Here is a 20579-nt window from a genome sequence, read left to right as displayed (position 1 = left end):
ACAGAAGGTGAGGGTGACATCAGACTGGCGCGGAGAGAAGGGGGTGGACGTGCTGGGCTAAGGAAACCTCCTGGACTAATGGGGGGGTTTTTTTTTTGCTTTAAAAAAAAAAAGTACGAAGGGGGAGGGTATTAAAAGCAGTGTCAGATTGGGCGTGGGGGGACAGCTTATGGGACCAGAAATGGAGGACAGAGAGATGGTGGGCAATGGTCTGAAGGGAGAGAAGTTGGATCTGGGGTGGTGTAGAGGAAGAAGGAAAGAGATTCTTGAAGGGAGATCTGTTGGGAAGAGAGGGAGAAATGGTGGACCCTGGGGGAAGGGAGGGAGGCAGGCAGGGGGAGAGATGGGATGGGGGGCAGTTGGGAAGAGAAAAGGAGAGAAGTTGGATCTGGGGATGGAAGGGAGGAAGAAATGTTAGGCCTGGGGGTTGGAAGGGGGGGGAGAGACGCAGCATTTTTTTCCTTCCATCTCATTGTTCAGCATCAAGGGGGGAAGGAAGAACAGAAAAGAGGGAGAAAAATGTTGGACCATGGGGAGAGAGGGGGAGAGCTAGGGACTGAGAGAAGATGGATAATTGAGAAGTAACTGGAAATGTTAAAAGGGTGAAAGAGGGCAAGATTTTGTGTGGACAGAGGCAAAAAAGAAAGTTAAGAAAGCTGAATGGGAAAAATCAATACGTTGGAGACGGGCATAAGGAGGGAATGGAACAAGAGAAAAATGGACAGCAGAGATTGGAAAAAGAATTGGTAGAAGATAGACAAAAATCAGAAAGAGAAACTGGGACCAAGAGAAACAAGATAAGAGAACAAAGGGTAGAGAAAAATAATTTTATTTTCCATTTTGTGATTACATTACATTAGTGACTTCTATTCCGCCTATACCTTGCAGTTCAAAGCGGATTACAAAAGAGCTAACTGGACATTTCCAGTAACGTTACAATTGTTTTTTGGTTATAATAGAGGTAAGATAGCTTGATAATTTCCAGGAGAACTTGCAAATTGGATAGTAAAAATGACTGGACATTTCTAGGTAATATTACAAATAGGTTACAAATAAGATTACATTACATTTTAGGGATCTGTATTCTTGGTTGGTATTTTGAGGAGGAAGAGATTACCAAAGTGGAGGCTTTGGGAGGGGAATTTACCAGGGAGGAGAGGGAAGAGGGGGAGAGTTAAGGTAACTGGATAAATTTTTTGAATAGCAGAGTTTTGATTTCTTTTCGAAATGTTTTGAGATCTCCCGTTGCCGTCAGCAGATTGGAGATGGAGTAGTCAAGTTTTGCTGCTTGCGTCGCAAGAAGGTTGTCAAACATCTTCTTGCGCTGAGTGCCTTTGAGCGGAGGGTAGGCAAATGGGGTCAGGGTTCTTCTTTGTCTTGTGGTGAGGATCTGATTTAGGCGGTTGTTTAGGTAGGAGGGGGCAGAGCTGTTTAATGCTTTGAATAGACAGTAGAATTTGAATTGAATTCGTGCTTGTATTGGTAGCCAGTGAAAGTCTAGGAAGGCAGTGGTGATGTGATCATATTTTCTCAGAGAGTAGATCAGTCTGAGAACGGTGTTTTGTATTGACTGGAATTGTTTTAGCATGTTGGCAGGGCAAGGTAGATAGAGGGAATTGCAATAGTCCAGTAGTCCTAGGACTAGGGATTGGACAATTAGCCTGAATTGTTCTGGGACGAAGAATTTTCTTATTTTACGTAGATTTCTCGTAATTAAAAAAACTTTCAGGGTTGTCTTATTAATTTTTTTTTTTTTTTTTTTAAATTTTATTTCTTATATACCGCTATACCGTGAGGTTCAAAGCGGTTTACAATGAAGATAGATTAAAGATACATTAAAATAAAATAAATAAAAATGGTACTTTGGATTTCCCTAGCTGTCCCGAAGGCTCACAATCTAGCTAAAGTACCTGAGAAAACAATAAATAAAAATAAAATAAATGAAATGAAATAAAATAAAATAAATTCCAATCAGACAATAGGATCTGATGTTAGAAGTTCATAAAGACGATATGCCAAGGAGAGAAAGCTGGTATGCTCCTTAAGCCCTGACGTATGCAGCCAAGCCAACACACAATATTTCAGCCATGAGGTTTCCCAGGAAGTACCGTATTTTCGCGGATATAACGCGCACCATTGTAAAACGCGCACAGGGGTATAGCGCGCAGAAATCACGATGATATGTACAAAAACTTTTCTATACCGCGCTCAGGCATATAACGCGCATGCTGCCCGACTCTCCTTTCGCCCGCCCTGACTTTCCGTGCGCTGTCCCGACTCTCCGTTCACCCCCCTGACTTCCGTGCACTGCCATGACTTTCCGTGCGCTGTCCCGACTCTCCGTTCACCCCCCCTGACTTTCCGTGCACTGTCCTCCCTTGAAGTCCTGTCCCCCCTTGAAGGTCTGTCCCCATCCTGAAAGCCTGATGCCCCCCCCCCCCCGACGTCCGATACATCCCCCCCCCCGGCAGGACCACTCGCACCCTCACCCCGAAGGACCGCCGACTCCCCAACAATATCGGGCCAGGAGGGAGCCCAAACCCTCCTGGCCACAGCGACCCCCTAACCCCACCCCGCACTACATTACGGGCAGGAGGGATCCCAGGCCCTCCTGCCCTCGACGCAAACCCCCTCCCCCGAACGACCGCCCCCCCCCAAGAACCCCCGCCCGTCCCCCAGCCGACCCGCGACCCCCCTGGCCGACCCCCACGACACCCCCACCCGCCTTCCCCGTACCTTTGTGTAGTTGGGCCAGAAGGGAGCCCAAACCCTCCTGGCCACGGCGACCCCCTAACCCCACCCCGCACTACATTACGGGCAGGAGGGATCCCAGGCCCTCCTGCCCTCGACGCAACCCCCCCTCCCCTCCAGCCGACACGCGACCCCCCTGGCCGACCCCCACGACCCCCCCACCCCCCTTCCCCGTACCTTTGGAAGTTGGCCGGACAGACTGGAGCCAAACCCGCCTGTCCGGCAGGCAGCCAACGAAGGAATGAGGCCGGATTGGCCCATCCGTCCTAAAGCTCCGCCTACTGGTGGGGCCTAAGGCGCGTGGGCCAATCAGAATAGGCCCTGGAGCCTTAGGTCCCACCTGGGGGCGCGGCCTGAGGCACATGGTCGGGTTTGGCCCATGTGCCTCAGGCCGCGCCCCCAGGTGGGACCTAAGGCTCCAGGGCCTATTCTGATTGGCCCACGCGCCTTAGGCCCCACCAGTAGGCGGAGCTTTAGGACGGATGGGCCAATCCGGCCTCATTCCTTCGTTGGCTGCCTGCCGGACAGGCGGGTTTGGCTCCCGTCTGTCCGGCCAACTTCCAAAGGTACGGGGAAGGGGGGTGGGGGGGTCGTGGGGGTCGGCCAGGGGGGTCGCGGGTCGGCTGGAGGGGAGGGGGGTTTGCGTCGAGGGCAGGAGGGCCTGGGATCCCTCCTGCCCGTAATGTAGTGCGGGGTGGGGTTAGGGGGTCGCCGTGGCCAGGAGGGTTTGGGCTCCCTTCTGGCCCAACTACACAAAGGTACGGGGAAGGCGGGTGGGGGTGTCGTGGGGGTCGGCCAGGGGGGTCGCGGGTCGGCTGGGGGACGGGCGGAGGTTCTTGGGGGGGGGGCGGGCGTTCGGGGGAGGGGGTTTGCGTCGAGGGCAGGAGGGCCTGGGATCCCTCCTGCCCGTAATGTAGTGCGGGGGGGGGTTAGGGGGTCGCCGTGGCCAGGAGGGTTTGGGCTCCCTCCTGGCCCGATAGTGTTGGGGAGTCGGCGGTCCTTCGGGGTGAGGGTGCGAGTGGTCCTGCCGGGGGGGGGGGATGTATCGGACGTCGGGGAGTCGGCCGGGCAAGAGGGCTTGGGCTCCCTCTTGCTCCGATCGTGGATGCGGGTGCGGGTGGGAGCGCGTGCGAGCGGTCGTTCGGGGTGGGGGTGCGAGCGGTCCTGCTGGGGGGGTGAATCGGGCGTCGGGCGGGGTGGGAACTATGTTTAAAAACTTTTCTATACCGTGCTCAGGCATATAACGCGCGAGGGGTATGCGCGGTACGTAAAATCACGTATAACGCGCGCGTTATATCCGCGAAAATACGGTAGTAATGAGTGCCAAAATACAGGCTAGTCATTTAGATCAGAGTCAATGCAATGCTAAAATGCAGGCATGTCATTTGGATCAGATGACCTCTGCAACAGCCAGACAACCGCCACTATCATCTCGGTGCATCAGCTGCATTAAATGGTCAACTGCCACCATTCTCAGATCCGATATCTAGTATGGTATAGAACCCTGCTGGATCGGGGGAGGGACGGAGCTGTGCTCTTAAGTCTCTGCCACTGCTTCTGCTGCCTGCCGCTGGTTTCGGTACAGCCCCGGTGTCTCTTCGTGCTCAACCGATTAGCCCCTAATGGATCGGGGGAGTGGTGGAGCTGTGCTCTTAAGTCCCCGCCGCTGCTTCTGCTGCCAGCCGCTGGTTTCGGTGCGGCCCCAGCGTCTCCTTGTGCTCACCTTTATCCCCTGCTGGATCGGGGGAGGGGCGGAGCTGTGCTCTTAAGTCCCTGCTGCTGATTCTGTTGCCTGTAGCTGGTTTCGGTGTGGCCCCAGCATCTACTTGTGCTCACCGTTATCCCCTACTGAATCAGGGGAGAAGGAAGGAAGGACGCAGAAAGGGCCTCTGCTGAAAATGCACCATTCTAGGCCTTTAGGTTTGTAGACAGTTATGCTGCGATTCTATAACTGTCAAAACTCCTCCTTTCCAAGATGTTTTCTGACTCGCCCGAGTGAAAATTAAAAGAAAAAAAGTGCAGAACCCTGTAAAACTATGAATAAGGTATATGAAAGGAACAAAATAAACTAGAAATCAACAAAGAAAACTAAATATAACTAAAAACTTAAAAATATAAGAGAGAGACACTGAAGCCCAGGTCTTACTCAGGCAACATTCTATAGATTTGGGCCTGCATTGTGCAGCATCTCTCTATCGTTACTCCTAGGAGTTTAAGTTCGGGCTGTATTGGGTATTTGGTGTTCTTAATTTCCAGTTCTGTGATGGTGGGGGTTTTGGCCTTTACGAGCAGAAGGATTTTTGTTTTATCTGAGTTTAGTTTGTTTGTGGTCTACCATCCATTTTTCCACTGCGTTTAGTGTTTTTTCCAGTTTTACTGTTGAGGTGAGCTCTGGTGGTCAAAGGGGAGGATTATGGTGATGTCACCTGCGTAGCTGAAGGATGTAACATTTAAATTGTCTAAAGTGGTTCCAAGGGAGGAGATAAAGAGATTGAAGAGCGTAGGTGATAGTAGTGATCCTTGTGGAACTCTGCAGGGGTTGGACCATGATTCTGATTTGGTATCGTTGGACTTTACTCTGTAGGTTCTTGATTTGAGGAATCCTTGGAGCCAATTGTAAACCTTGCCTGAGAGCCCAATGGTGTCAAGTATCTGTAGCAGTATGGAGTAGTCAACCAGGTCAAATGCTGCAGAGAGATCAAGTTGGATTATCAGCATCTTTTTGCCTTTGCTAATGTGCTGTTGAGCTGTGTCTAGTAGGGTTACTAGTAATGTCCGTGCTGTAGAAGGAGAAAAAAGAACAAAGGAGAACCAGCTTGGTTATCCAAAGAGGTGAAAGATGCAGTGAGGGAGAAGAGGAACTCTTTTAAAAAATGGAAAAGGGAGAAAACGACGGAAGCCTGGAACTGTCACAAAATCGACCAAAAAAAGTGTCATAAAGTGGTAAGAGATGCCAAAAAAGGATATGAGGAAAAGATAGCGCATGAAGCCAAAAATTTCAAGCCTTTTTTTAGATATATAAAAGGAAAGAAACCAGCAAGAGAAGCAGTGGGCCCTCTCGACGACCAGGGAAGGAAAGGGTCAATTAAAGAGGACAAACAGGTTGCCGATAGGTTAAATTCATTCTTTGCATCAGTCTTCACAAATGAGGACATTTCAGCAGTACCAACCACAGGGAAGATATTCACCGGGGCCATAGAGGAAAGACTCACATCAGTTAATACATGATACACTTTCAGATTGACAAACTAAAAAGCGACAAATCCCCTGGACTGGATGGAATTCACCCAAGGGTATTAAAGGAACTTAAGGTGGAAATTAGTGAATTATTACAATCTGTAGCTAACATGTCTATTAGAACTGGGCAAATACCAGAAGACTGGAGGATAGCAAATGTCATCTCAATTTTCAAAAAAGGATCAAGAGGCGATCCAGGAAACTACCGATCTGTGAGCCTCACATCGGTTCCAGGGAAGATAATTGAAACACTAATAAAAGATAACATTGTACAACACTTGGAGGATCACAATCTAATAAGGGCTAGTCAACACGGCTTCAGAAAAGGGAAGTCATGTTTGACAAATTTACTACAATTCTTTGAGAAAGTGAACAAACAAATGGACAGGGGAGATCCAGTGGATATAATTTACTTAGACTTCCAGAAAGCGTTTGACAAGGTTCCACACGCAAGGCTTATGAAAAAACTACTAAGCCATGGAATAGGAGGAGAAGTACACAGATGGATCGGCAATGATTAGAAAGCAGAAGGCAAAGGGTTAGCATAAATGGGAAATTCTCGGACTGGGAGAAAGTGACTAGCAGCGTACCTCAGGGCTCGGTTCTTGGGCCTATCTTGTTCAATATTTTTATAAACGACCTAGAAGAGGAAACAACATGTAATATAATAAAGTTTGCGGATGATACAAAACTATGTCGGGCGGTTGGTTCTCAAAGGGACTGCGAGGATCTCCAGAAAGATCTGAACCAGCTGGAAACGTGGGCGACAAAGTGGCAGATTAACTTTAACATAAGCAAATGCAAGGTGATGCATCTAGGAAAGAAAAACAAGGAACATGAGTACAAGATGTTGGGGGTGACATTAACAAAATGCGAACAAGAAAGAGATTTAGGGGTACTGATTGACAATACCCTAAAGCCATCGGTACAATGTGTGGCGGCGGCGAAGAAAGCAAACAGGATGTTAGGCATAATTAAGAAGGGGATCACGAGTAGATCGGAAGATGTCATAATGCCACTTTATAGAACAATGGTCAGACCGCACTGGAATATTGTGTCCAACACTGGTGTCCATACCTCAAGAGGGATATAATTCTGTTGGAGAAAGTGCAGAGGCGAGCCACGAAACTCGTCAAAGGAATGGAGCATTTGAGCTACAAAGAACGACTCGGGAAACTTGGAACTGTTTACCCTCGAGAAGAGAAGACTGAGAGGGGATTTGATTGAGACTTTTAAAATATTAAAAGGATTTGATAAGATAGACCAAGAAGCAGAAATGCTAACATTTTCAGATGTGACACGGACAAGAGGTCATAGCCTGAAACTGAGTGGTAGCAAGTTTAGGACAAATCTCAGGAAGTTCTGTTTTACTCAGCGAGTGGTGGGTGCTTGGAATGCACTCCCGGAGGAGGTTGTGGCGGAGACTACGATACTGGGATTCAAGCGCAAGTTGGATGCACACCTTCTTGCATATCATATTGAGGGATACGGTAAAGTCGGGTCTCCAAAAAGGAGTACCTAATTTGGCCGCCGCGTGTGCGGAGCACCGGACTAGATGGACCTTGGTCTGATCTGGTGGGGGCATTTCTTATGTTCTTATGTTCTTATGATTGGTTCAAAATCCTGATTGTGAGGGGTGAAGTAGGTTATGGTCTTCCAGGTAGTTGGTGAGACATAATAATAATAATAACAGCTTATATACCACAATACCGTGAAGTTCTATGTGGTTTACAAAGATTAAGCAAAGGTACAAATTGATTGACTAAGAGGGGAGGAAGAAAGAGGGTTGGTTAATAGGACAGGAAATCCATTTTTGAGGAGAGAGTGATCAATAGAACAAGTTAATCGCTATAGAGGGGAGAGAGAAGAGAGGATCAGTTGTCTAGATACTTTAGGAACAGGTGTGTTTTCAGACATTTCCTAAATTCCTCATAAGTAGTGGGTGAAAGCAATTGTTCTAGGTCTTTACCCCATGATGCTGCTTGGTGCGAGAGAAGATGTTCATGGTGTTTTTTCAGTTTACAACCTCTCACTGGGGGGGAAATGAGCTTCTCTTGTGTCTGTTGGCTGAGAAGACGAAAAGGTCAGTTATATATTTAGGGGCAACCCTCTTGCTGCTGCCTTCCCATGGCTGCCTTCTAAAATGGCTGCCGTGACCTCTTGTGACAGCTTGCGGTACTGCAGGAAATGCCTGAGCAGTTGCAAGAGGTCATGGCAGCTATTTTAGAAGGCAGGAGCGAGAGGGCTGCGCTCCTGCCACGAATACCCCCACTGGACCACCAGGTACCTCGGTAGGCCCCAGGGGGAGGGATCATGGGGTTATGAAAGAGATTAAAGGGTCAGGGCCTAGAGAGCCACAGCCACATACAAGAATTGCCGCATGTGGTTGTAGACCCCTGGGCTAGATGGACCATTGGTCTGACCCAATATCACTATTCTTTGTTCTTAGCTAATGGCTTGTTAACTAATTAGTTTGCACACACAACTGGGTCCATGCCCAAATTTGGGCATTCAACATTGGGCAACCTATATAGAATCTGGAGGATAGTATGCAGCAATGCAGATGCTATATTGTGCACCTATGTTTTACATGCATATAATCCTGAAATTTTCAGTCAATATCTATGAGATAGTGCTTTGAAGCAGAAGCAGGCAAATTTAAACTTTACGCGTGCCTCCATTGGCAGCCAATGCAGCTGCCGGTAGTAGGGTGTCATGTGGTCAAACTTCCTCAGCCCAGAAATGTGCAACTAGACCTATTATTTTAACGTATATTGGTATTGAAGCGATGGGTCTGTAGTTGGAGGGGTTGTCTATTGGGCCTTTGTGATCTTTCACAATTGGGGTGATTATGATCTCTCCTAGGTCCTGTGGGAATTGTCCTTCCGTTAGTGTGGTTTGTATCCATTGCATGAGGCTAGCTCTGAATGTGGTGGAGGCGTTTGACATCGGGTAGGTGGGGCAGTTATTTAGGTCGCATGATGCTTGGCTGTATTTCTTATAGAGTCGATTCATATCTGACCAATGTACTACTGGGAAGTTGGTCCAGCTTCTGTTTGCAGCAATGGTTTCACCTATTGAAGGGTTTGTAGTTATCTCATCGAGGTGGGTGTGTATTGTTGAAGGTAGTTTTGATCTTGGTGATCTTGTTTTTGAAGTGGGCTGTCGGTGGATGGCTTCCTTGTGTAGCTAGGAAAGGTTTGGTATCTGTGAGGTTCTTTACTAGATTGAATAGCTTTTTTGTGTCTAGAGTTTCTTTGCCTACCATTTTGGAGTAGTAGGCTTTCTGTTTTTCCTTAAGTTTGTTCTTGTATTGTTTGATTTGGCTTCTCCATGCTATTTTGGTGTGTTTTAGGTTCTTTTTTTCCATTCTCTTTCTAGTTGTCTGCAGAGCTTTTTTAATTGGAGAAGTTCGGTGTTGAACTATTTATCTGACGATCTGCAGATTCTGAGTTTTGATTTTTCTGGAGCAAGCTCATTCAGGAAGGTTTCGCTTAAGGTTCGACATTGGGATATGAATTTGTTGGGGGCTATGGTAGCGATTGTGGGGTCTGCTTTATCCCAGAATGTGGTGGGTTCAATTTTTTGGTGTGTTTTGAAGGGGATTTTGAGGGGATATTGTATTGGGATGTGGGAATTTAATGAGGTAATTAAGTAGTATGAGATTGTTTTTCTTTTTCAGGTTTTGTACTGTTCTTATGGAAAATCAATTAAAAAAAGTTTTAAAATAAATGTATTATAATGATCATCATTTTTTTTCATACTATATACTAATATATAGTTTGTTTTTGTACATGCTGTTCAATATTTTATTCACATTCCACATATGGAACATTGGCAGATCTGTAGCTCTTTTTACAGAAACTTTTTCTCTTTTTACAGAAACTTATAGTATAATTGCTGTTGTCTATGATGCCTATTAGATGTTGATACTTTGAAAGTATCTGACGTGGAGAGCATTGATGATAATCATCTAGGTGAAATAGAACCAGGTGAATCATGTAGGCAACTAGATGTACAAATTCATCCACAGAATAACAATGAAAGTCGGGCTGATTTAGATTCGGAAGATACATACTTAGTCCAGTATGCCAATTAGAAGCATCAAAAATCTGAACCAGTGAATTGGAAGGACATAGAAACTTTCATCAATTTGTTTATCCGGGAAAAGCTAAAGTCCTTACTGGACATCAATCCATTGTTTATTGTCAAAACCTCTTTTGACATTTTTATGAAGCTGAGTGCTGACTATATTGAGCATTTGGTGAACATGACAGACCTACATACTTGGCAAACATTGGCCAATGTGAACACAAATCTAGATGAAATAGTTCAATTCCTTGGTCTTTTGATATTTAGCAGCTATAATAAAGTTACAAAAGAAGACCATTGACAGCAGATTTATCCAGTAAAGGGGATGGGACTCGTATAATGCTTTTTCTGTGTGGTTTATACAGTCAGTGGTTTAGATATTTTAGATAGGTACTGCACTTTTGTACCTGGGGCAATGAAGTGTTTAGTGACTTACCCAGAGTAACAAGGAGCTTCAGTGAGAATTGAACTCACGACATCAGGGTGCTGAGACAGCAGCTCTAACCACTAGGCCACTCCTCCACTGTGCCACAAATAATGTCTAGAAAGTGCTTTTGTGAATTGAGAACACATTTCCATTTAGTTGACAATTTGACTCGAAGATAGAAAAGCTGCCAAAGTTGTACGATTCTATTGTCACTTATCAAAGCATTTTGTTGTTGACATCGGATGCTTCCAAAGTATCGTCAACTGGTAAAATAGCTATTTCAGGTAGTTCTTCAAGATCTTCAGCTTCAGTAACGCAACAGTTTCCTCCAACGTAATACAGTATCTAACAGGCATCATAGACAACTTAACAGCAATTATACTATAAATTTCTGTAAAGAGAAACATGTAGTGAACTCTGTGTTCAAGTTCCCATGTAGAGCATGTGAATAAAACATTAACCAGCATGTGCCAAAACTTATATCTGCAAATATAGCATGAAAAGATGACCAGTCGTAACGTAATACATTTAAAACATATAGGAAAATAGTTTAGTGATAGAACATTTGATGGAGCATATGCATGGAAAACCAATGAATTATAGAGTCTTCTAGTTGTAAGTTCAATTTTTTTCCATTCCTGAAGACATCATGTCTGCCTTCTCTTATTTGCACAGTTTAAACAAAATTGATGGCAATAAATCCTGAGATATAACAATTTGAATATATGCTCCACTTGTGGAACATTGGCAGCTAAAAGGTTAATTACATACTCGCAGGTAGTTCAGCCAAAATAAAGGTGCTCAGTTGCTGCACATGTGGTCTTAAACTCAAAAAATTATGTTGAAACTTCTGCTTTGTCCTAGATAAATCCAGGAGTATTGGTAGGAAAAAGAGCCTTAATGCCTGATCATGATCTGAGACCAGTACAAGAACTGCTATTAATGTTGCAGGTTTAATTTCTGGCTCATCTCCTTCAATCAATTAAGTAACATTCAAAGAAATCATAAGAAATATCTAAATTAATTGTGCCCTCTGCAGGTGGTCCAACTTCTTAATAAAAGGTGGTATGTATTTGAAATAACGGAGGGTATAGTTCCTTAGGTACTTTAATCTTTCAGATACTTCTTAAAAATAATGAGGTGCCACAGAAGGAACTCTTGGAAAAACTCTAAATTGAAGTATTTTCCACTGAAATTGAGAATTTAGAAAATATAATAACATTGTTCTTAATTAGAAAGGGATTGGGACTTGTATTCTGCCTTTTGTAGTTATACAGCCACACTTAAAGTGGTTAACACACAGGTACTTCAAACATTTTCCCCTGTCTGTCCTGGTGGGCTCACAATGTATCTAATGTACCTGTGGCAATGGAGGATTAAGTAACATAAAATAGAAAATGACGGCAGATAAAGACCTGAATGGTCCATCCAGTCTGCCCATTAGTTATACCCATTAAAAATACACAATCGGCTTGTCTCCTCTTTCATATTTCTGGGTCATGGTCTGTAAGTGACTTGCCCAGAGGCACAGGGAGCAGTATAGGGTTTGAACCCACAACTTCAGGGTGCTGAGGCTGTAGCTCTAACCACTGCACAACGCTTTGTTTCCTCTGAAGATCCTTTTCCTAAGTTTCAAACATATTTTCAGTGTTGAAAACCTTTTCTATCAGACCTGCTCAGATCCCAGAAAATTGAGCTGATATTGATGACAATTTTTGGGACAAGGTATTCTCCATACCAGACATCGTGTCCCATAAAGCATTTAAACAGTGGTCTCAAACTCAAACCCTTTGCAGGGTCACATTTTGAATTTGTAGGTACTTGGAGGGCCGCAGAAAAAATAGTTTTGTTATAAATGTTTAAATGATTTCTATTATTCCAGCAGTAAGAAGCAAATACAAACAGTAGTACCATTCAGAAAATAACATTTTCAACAATATAAGCAGTTCCCCTCCCATCCCCCCCTCCCCAAGAATCCATGGCCAGTCCAACAGCTGAGAGTGGGAATAAAATCTTAAATATTCAGTTAATACCTTATTAAAGAGATGACAACTTTGCATGAGGTAAAACTCATTATAGTTTATAAATCTTTCCTTAATTGCTTTTGATTTCAGCTATACACAGCTGAAAGGAGTGCAACATGCAGAAAGTGAAAAACTATCAAAGTATCAACTGCAAGAGACCAGGTACTATTTTGAAGCCCTCGGTATTGTAAAGAATGATTGTTTTATGGAAAACTTGTGCCTTAAGTGTCTGGTGGTTGTGTCCGCAACCGCCTTCAGCTCTCACCTCCAGCACGAGATTACGTACACATACACAAGCTGCACTGCCTCCAGTGGTTACCTTAAGTTCTGGAACATTGACCGCCTCACTCCTGTAACCTTACGCAAGCACTTTCCTGCATCAATACGCGATTGTCCTCTCCACTCCATCTCTCAATCATGTACAGATGCAGGAAAGCGCTTGCGTGATGTTACAGCAGTGAGGCAGGCAACATTCCAGAAGAATAACATACCGAGGGCTTCAAAATAGTACCTGGTGGGCCACATGTGGCCCTGGGCCGCGAGTTTGAGACTACTGATTTAAAGTAATATCTGATGGCTTTGGGGAAAAGATGACTGGCTTGGGGTAGCTTGAAATTGAGAGGGCAGAAGACAAATGTCCTGCTTGTTCCCTCGCAACTTTAAGCATATCTTCTGGGAAGGCCTTGCCACAGAACTCGTGCCTGCATGGATATTGTGGGTAACCCTTATTTTTGGTTCATCAGCACAAGCATCAGAGGTAGAATCTGTTTGGACTGAGTGATGTCGGCCTCTGGAGGGGGCAGTACCCTATTAATGGTTCCTCCACTGGCAAGGCAATCGATACAGTACAATGTGCTGAAACGGCATAGCAATCCATCGGGTCTGTTACAGGGCATGACAGGGAATGTATACTGCCTCCTCTTCCCTGTTCATGCATATTACAAGAATATAAAGAGGATAATAAAACGGGCTGGAGCTCACCAAGCGCTTCCTTCCTGACACCACCTTGTCCCTCAGAATTGCAAATTCCAATGTTTTCAGATTGACCGAGCTTAAAACAAATGGGGAAAATATATCTTGAATCAATTTTTACCAGATTTTTGCATTTGTAAAATGTCGTTTTAAAAAAACAACAACTCGTGACTAATTCAGTCTGTGATGGAGTATTAATGTTAACAGTTCTAATGAACTTTATGGAGGCTGCCTTGAATTTTCCTTCTTAACTATGTGATGCTAATGGTGGGGTGTGTGGGAGTTTTTTTTTTTTGTTTGTTTTTTGAAGAGAGTTACTTGGGATCCAAGCTTAGAAGATCAGATTAAGAGTAAACAGTATTTGTTTTATATTTACATAGTGATGATACAAGGATGGGGTGTGGTAAGTGGGATGTCCATAACTAGGGAACTGTCTGTATATAATGTAACTTTCATAAAACCATAAGCAGGTTTATTACATATTGTACAGGAATACAGTTCTAGAGCTTCAGGGTTTCAAATTACTTTGCCTTTCAGCAGCTGAAATTATGGTAACCAGTAGTACTGACCGATTCAGGAAGAAAAATTTTGATTCGATTAAGCCTATTGAATCGATTTTTTTAATTTGATTTTCCTGCCCAATTGGGTGTTTGTTTTGGGGTTTTTTTTGTTGTTGTTGTTGTTTTAGTTTTTTCAAACATCCTGGTGGGTTTATTTTATAGCCTCTTTACCCACTCCACCCATTTTGCCCTCTTCCATCAACACTGGCGCTGTGGTGTAAACAAAATAAAAGACTTTTCCTCTTTCAGTTAAATCCTAGCTCACGTTCGTAGTCTAATACCAGCTCTGGCAGGATACACATTACACATTTCAAATCTGACACATTGTAATCACAAAACAGAAAATGAAATTATTTTTTCTACCTTTTGTTGTCTAGTCATTATTCAAATAATTTTGGTCCCAGGCTCTGCAACAAACGTCTTCTTATAACTCGCTTGATAGGTTCTCTTGCCCATTTGTCATTTTCTTCTTTCTCTGTGCTAACCATCCATCTTACATCTCTTTCCTCCCCTTCTATTTCTCTTCCCTCCCCTGGAGGTCTGGCATCTTTCCATTTTTTTTTCATCTCTATTCCCATAGATGCAGCGATGGACCCCACCATCCCCAGATCTACCATCTCTCCTTTTCTCAACTACCCTTTCATCCAGCATCTCTCCCTCCTTCCCCAACAGCTCTACCTATCTCTTTCTAACTACCCTCCTATCCAGTATATCTATCCCCCCTCTACACCATCCCTTGTGTCCAATTTCTCTCCCTTTCTGTTCCTTCCCTCCCTAAATCCCATTGTCCTCCATCTCTCCCTCTCCTCCCATCTACCTTTATTTTGACGTTACAACATGTTGCCGGTGATGGTAGTGATTTAGTGATCCACTCCTGCCGCAACTCCTTGCGTCTTCTCTCCCTCAGTGAAAACTTCCTGTTTCCGCTTGGGTGGCTAAATGGAGAGAAGACGCCCGGAGTAGCAGCAGGGTAGTGAATCACATTCGCTACTGCCGCGTTTGCCTGGCTAGGGAGGAGAGCCTTGCTGCTGCTGATCTGCATGCAGAGACCCTTTGGGCATTCCCTCTGCCACCAGAGTCCTTGCTTCTGATGTAACTTCCAGTTTTGCAAAACCAGAGGTTACATTAGATGGAAGGACACTGGTAGCAGAGGGAAAGCCCGAACAGGTCTCTAGCAAGGGGGCTGACGAATTGATAAGTTCAAATTTTTTTTTTTTGTTTGTTTGTTTTAAAAAAATTATTTATTTTATTTTTTGACAAAACAATTTGAATCGATTCACCCGAAGTGAATTGGGCAGCACTGGTAACCAGAAGTACATCACCTTTTGTGCAAAGCTATGTGCATTACTTTATGAACCACAGTAATCCATACTGACTTCACCTGCTTTCTTTGGTATATAGGGTTTGTCAATGAGGCAGATCAGATTCCGGTTTGATGGGCAGCCAATCAACGAAACAGACACACCTGCACAGGTATGGAATCTTCTGGCAGAAAATTTTATAGCATGGGTTGCCAAAGGTAGTAATTGAAGTTTGTCGCATTTGTCACTGTAAGTGATAAAATGGCAAACAAGTTGCTGGAAGCACTTGGCACAGATTGGTTAGCATTCAGCTTCTCTAAGTGGTGTGCTCTGCACATTTGGGTTGGTCCAGTGGCTGTGGCAGTACTGTCCCAGTTCAGGTCATCTACTTTCTGGGTTGGCTGGGGCAATGGATGCTGTAAAGGCTTCTGGATAAGGGGAGGGCAAATTGTAGTTATTGTATAAATGTAATCCCTAATAGTCATATTTAAAACCTATCATTGCTGGGTTCTTGGAATACTAATTATGGCAGTGACCAGATTTGAAGAGGATATAGGGATGGGTGGAACACAGGTAGTAGCCATAGAAGTCATAAAAAGCATGGGTTTGAGTTTGTGTTTTTCTTGCACAGCTATTACATAGTTCTTGCACTTAAAAATTGTTCAGGGTCAGGAAATTATTTGTATTCACTCTACAGCAGCGGTCTCAAACTTGTGGACCTTGGGTCGCATGCGGCCCACCAGGTACTATTTTGAGGCCCTCGGTCTGAATGCAGTTGTCCACTCCATAAGTGTCCGGCGGTCACTGTAACCTCACGCAAGTGCTTTCCTGCATCTGTACGCGATTGTGAGGTGGAGTCCAATGGGGATAGAGGAGGAGAGATGAACCCATGGGAGGGCAGGAGGGAAGAGAGTTTGGATAAGATGCTAGGCAGGGGATGGAAAGAAAGGGACAGGGAGTTTTAGCCTGTCTAGTGGAGAGAGGGAGGGGGATTCTGAAAGTGATGAGCCATGTGGGTGAGGTCTAAAGGGAGATGACAAGATAAGTGAGAGAGCAGTGAGTACAGTGGTAGAAATGTGATAATGGGGAGTAGATAGAAGGAAATAGGAGGCTGGGAAAGGAGTGAGATGGGAAATGGGTGAGAAAGAAGGCAAGAACAGAGGCAAAAAAAGTTAAGAAAGCTGAAAGGGAAAAATCAATACGTTGTAGACAGGCATAAGAAGGAGGAAATGGAACAAGAGAGAAGAGGAGAAAAAATGGACAGCAGACACTGGAAAGCGAATTAGTTGCAGATAGACAAAAAGCAGACAGAAACTGGGACCAAGATGATGGAAAAACAAAATATCCAGACAACAAGGTAGAGAAAATTTTTATTTTGAATTTATTAACTGGAATATGTACATCACAATTATTTTTGTATTCAGTGGCATAGTCATATACAGCTGTTTTGGGAGAGGGACTGGAGCTCAAAATTAGTGGATGGGCACCTAAGTTTCTCCCCAAGCCATACTGCTCCAACTACACAGGCAAACAAAGCAAGTAGTTGGAGCTTCTTTGATTGGGTGACAGGAAAGCTAGACTTGGGAGAGTCTCTGGCCATAGTATACTTGGATTTCAGTAAAGCATTTGACAGTGTCCCACACCGTAGACTATTAAACAAGATGAAATTGATGGGTTTAGGTGAGAAGCTAACTGCATGGGTCAATGATTGGCTGAGTGGAAGACTTCAGAGGGTGGTGGTCAACGGCACCCTCTCTGAGACATCGGAGGTGACTAGTGGAGTGCCGCAGGGCTCAGTCCTAGGACCATCCCTTTTCAACATATTCATAAGGGACTTGACCCGAGGGCTTCAGGGTAAAGTAACACTGTTCGCCGACGCCGCCAAACTATGTAATATAGTAAGTGAAAGCAATCTCAAGGATAGTATGATACAGGATCTGATCACGTTGGAAAACTGGTCCTCGACATGGCAGCTGGGCTTCAACGCTAAGAAATGTAAGGTCATGCATCTCGGCAGCGGAAATCCATGCAGAACTTACACCTTGAATGGAGAAACACTAGCTAGGACTTCAGAAGAACGGGACTTGGGAGTAATCGTCAGTGCAGACATGAAGGCTGCCAAACAAGTAGAGCAGGCCTCATCCAAGGCAAGGCAAATGTTGGGATGTATCAATAGAAGCTTCATCAGCCGCAAACCTGAAGTCATAATGCCACTTTACAGAACCATGGTGAGACCTCACCTGGAATACTGTGTGCAATTTTGGAGACCACATTACCGTAAAGATGTGCTTCGAGCTGAATCGGTCCAGCGAATGGCCACTAGGATGGTCTCCGGACTCAAGGATGTCTCATACGAAGAAAGACTAGGCAAATTACAGCTCTACACTCTTGAGGAGCGCAGAGAAAGGGGAGACATGATTGAGACATTTAAGTACATCACAGGTCGTGTAGAGGCGGAAAGCGACATATTCTTTCCCAAGGGACCCTCGGTCACAAGGGGGCACCCGCTCAAACTCAGAGGAGGGAAATTTAATGGTGACACCAGGAAGTATTTCTTCACAGAAAGGGTAGTAGATCACTGGAACAAACTTCCGGTGCAGGTGGTCAAGGCCACCAGCGTGCTCGATTTTAAGAATAAATGGGACATCCACGTGGGATCCCTAAGAGGGTCGAGTTAAGGAACTGGGTCATTAGCACTCAGACTTGATGGGGTGGGTCGGAAGAGTGGGCAAACTTGATAGGCTGTAGCCCTTTTCTGCCGTCATCTTTCTATGTTTTTTTGAGCAGTATGGGTTGGTCCCTCCCTGGTGGCTAAACTAAAATATCCCTTCCTGAGGAAGCATCCAGTGCGAAACTCGAGTAGAAGGGAAGATTTGTACTTTATAGCTTCCGGGAGTCTTTTATAATTGGCACAAGCACTTTATAACACAGAGTTGCCTGTCACGTGACCTTCAAATGCAGAGTTACCACCATATAAGATAAGTTCATTTAGCTTTTTTTTAAACAAGTGTATTTGGGGGGGCGTGGCTTGGACGCGCATTCCGATGGTCGGGTAAACGAATAGCTCCATGATCAAAAGCTATAATTTTTGAAATTACTACAAAAAAAATCAAAATTCAAAAGAAAAATATCTAAATATTGAAAGACAATGACGTCTAGCAAACAGAACAAAAGCGATTTAGGAGCAGGAGGATCCGGTACAGGAAGTAATAAACGATCAAAACCGGAGCCAAGCATCACTCCTTCAAAAGCTCCACTGCCATCAGATGACAACCTCGATGTAATGGAAGAATTAAGACAAATTAAAGAAATTGTTCTGGACAGCAACAAAAAACTACAAAAAGCTATTGAAGATGCAGCAGCATTAACTAAAAGAGTGGAAGTGACGGAAAACAGAATAAACCTAATAGAGGATAACTTTGAACAACTTAATCTGAACGCAAGACAAAACAAAATCATATGGAAAGAGGTAGAAGAAATTAAAAAAGACCTTGAAGACAGCCGGAACCGTGAAAGAAGAAATAATTTAAGAATAATAGGAATACCGGAAGGGGTAGAAAAAAATAATCCTATTACTTTTTTGGAACACTTTCTACCTAAAGTGCTACCATTAAAATTTAAAACACCACTGGAAATCGAAAGGGCACACCGGATACCAACACAAAGGAAAACTTCACAAACTGTACCAAGGACATTAATATTCAAACTACTGAGACATCAACAAGCGCTGGAAATTTGTCAATTAGCTAAAGAAAATAAAAATCTCAAATGTCAAGATTCAAAAATACATATTGTCCCTGATTTTGCGAGGGAAACCGCATTAAAAAGGAAAAAAATTTTAGATATGAGACCACAACTGAAATCTTTAGGGGCTAGATATGGGCTCCTTTATCCAGCAATAATGAAGATCACTATTGCAAATAAAACTCTGAATTTTACAGATCCAACAAAACTACAAGAATTTCTGGACCAATATGAACAACCCATGACATCCTAAACATCTTAATGGAAAACCTAATGAGAAAAATGAGTATGTATAGATCTGTTAATACTTTACTAAAATATTCACCATATAAGAATTGATTTTATTAATAATATGACTTACAGTTAAAATTTAGAACTTTGAAGTGGATTCAAAAAACAACGGACTGGAACTACACATGCTACAGCATACACATGGAACTATACAAAACCAACATTCTATGAAGGAAATAAAAGAAATAAAACAAACTTTATAAAAGTACATAAACTTATACTTTTTAAAGGAAAGTTTTATAAACATTTTGAAGAAAATGTACTTACAGAAGAAAACGTGGATTAAATGGAGATCCGAATGAAAAATTTACAGAGAAGTAAATATGGTAACTAAATATGGGAGTGGTTATATACAAACAGGAAATGTGGTTGATGGACAGGAAAAATCTCCAATCACGCTGCTGGGGAGTTACAAAATACAAAACAAAAAGAGATTGGTTGACAGAGAGAATATCCTGTAATAGGAAGTGCTTCCGTTTTGATTCTAAAATGTTGCTAAGTTTGTTATGAAAGAGAGGAGATTCAGTCTGGAATAACACAGAATAAATCCAAAAAGACTGTGCTGTATGTAAGGTGTAACTGATTTTCTCCTTCTCGAATACTGAACTAGCTTCGAAGTTATTCAGCGCTTTTATTTCTCTGGCACTTTGACTGACGGGCTGTCCTCAATACTGACAAAAATAAAATCAAGTCCCTAGTCAGGAAACATCTTCATTACTTGCTCTCTTGAGGGAATGATGAATGTCTTGGACTATTTAGCAGAAACAATGAGAGAGGAATACTGAATCCTACAAGGTTGAACTGAATAGGCAACACAAAAACGTTTTTGGAGACAGAAATTGGGGGAAAGAAAAGAATCTAGGAGTCTTAAACTGGGAATTTTACCTAAATCTCTTCCTCACAACACAAATTGGAGTAAAGGTTGAAAAATAGACTGATTGCAACAAACATACCTATATAAAGACATTTTAAGACACACAGACTCCACTTCATGATCCACATAGTACTATTAAAATAATAATATTATTAGATATCAGTATAATGAATGTAAAGTTGATTCTTGATAAATATATGCAAGATTGTAAATCTCATTGATAAATCTTATATAGATTTATCAAAAGATAAGATAATATTTTCTTATATGGATTTAAATACTTTAACTTTTTATATAAAATTTATA

At 43.3% G+C, this 20579-nt stretch overlaps 1 protein-coding gene across 2 annotated transcripts in view; it reads left to right on the top strand.

The window, feature by feature from the left end:
• The window catches only part of SUMO2 (small ubiquitin like modifier 2), a 38340-nt gene that overhangs the window by 8245 nt on the left and 9516 nt on the right, over positions 1-20579 (top strand). For both annotated transcript variants that reach the window (XM_033961274.1, XM_033961275.1), the window contains exon 3: positions 15465-15536. In XM_033961274.1, coding sequence (XP_033817165.1) covers positions 15465-15536 — 72 coding nt within the window. The remainder of the gene's footprint in view (positions 1-15464; positions 15537-20579) is intronic.

Source organism: Geotrypetes seraphini, chromosome 10 (assembly GCF_902459505.1).
Source record: "Geotrypetes seraphini chromosome 10, aGeoSer1.1, whole genome shotgun sequence".
In the NCBI taxonomy this organism is placed as follows: Eukaryota; Metazoa; Chordata; class Amphibia; order Gymnophiona; family Dermophiidae; genus Geotrypetes; species Geotrypetes seraphini.
This window is presented reverse-complemented; position numbering and strand designations above follow the sequence as displayed.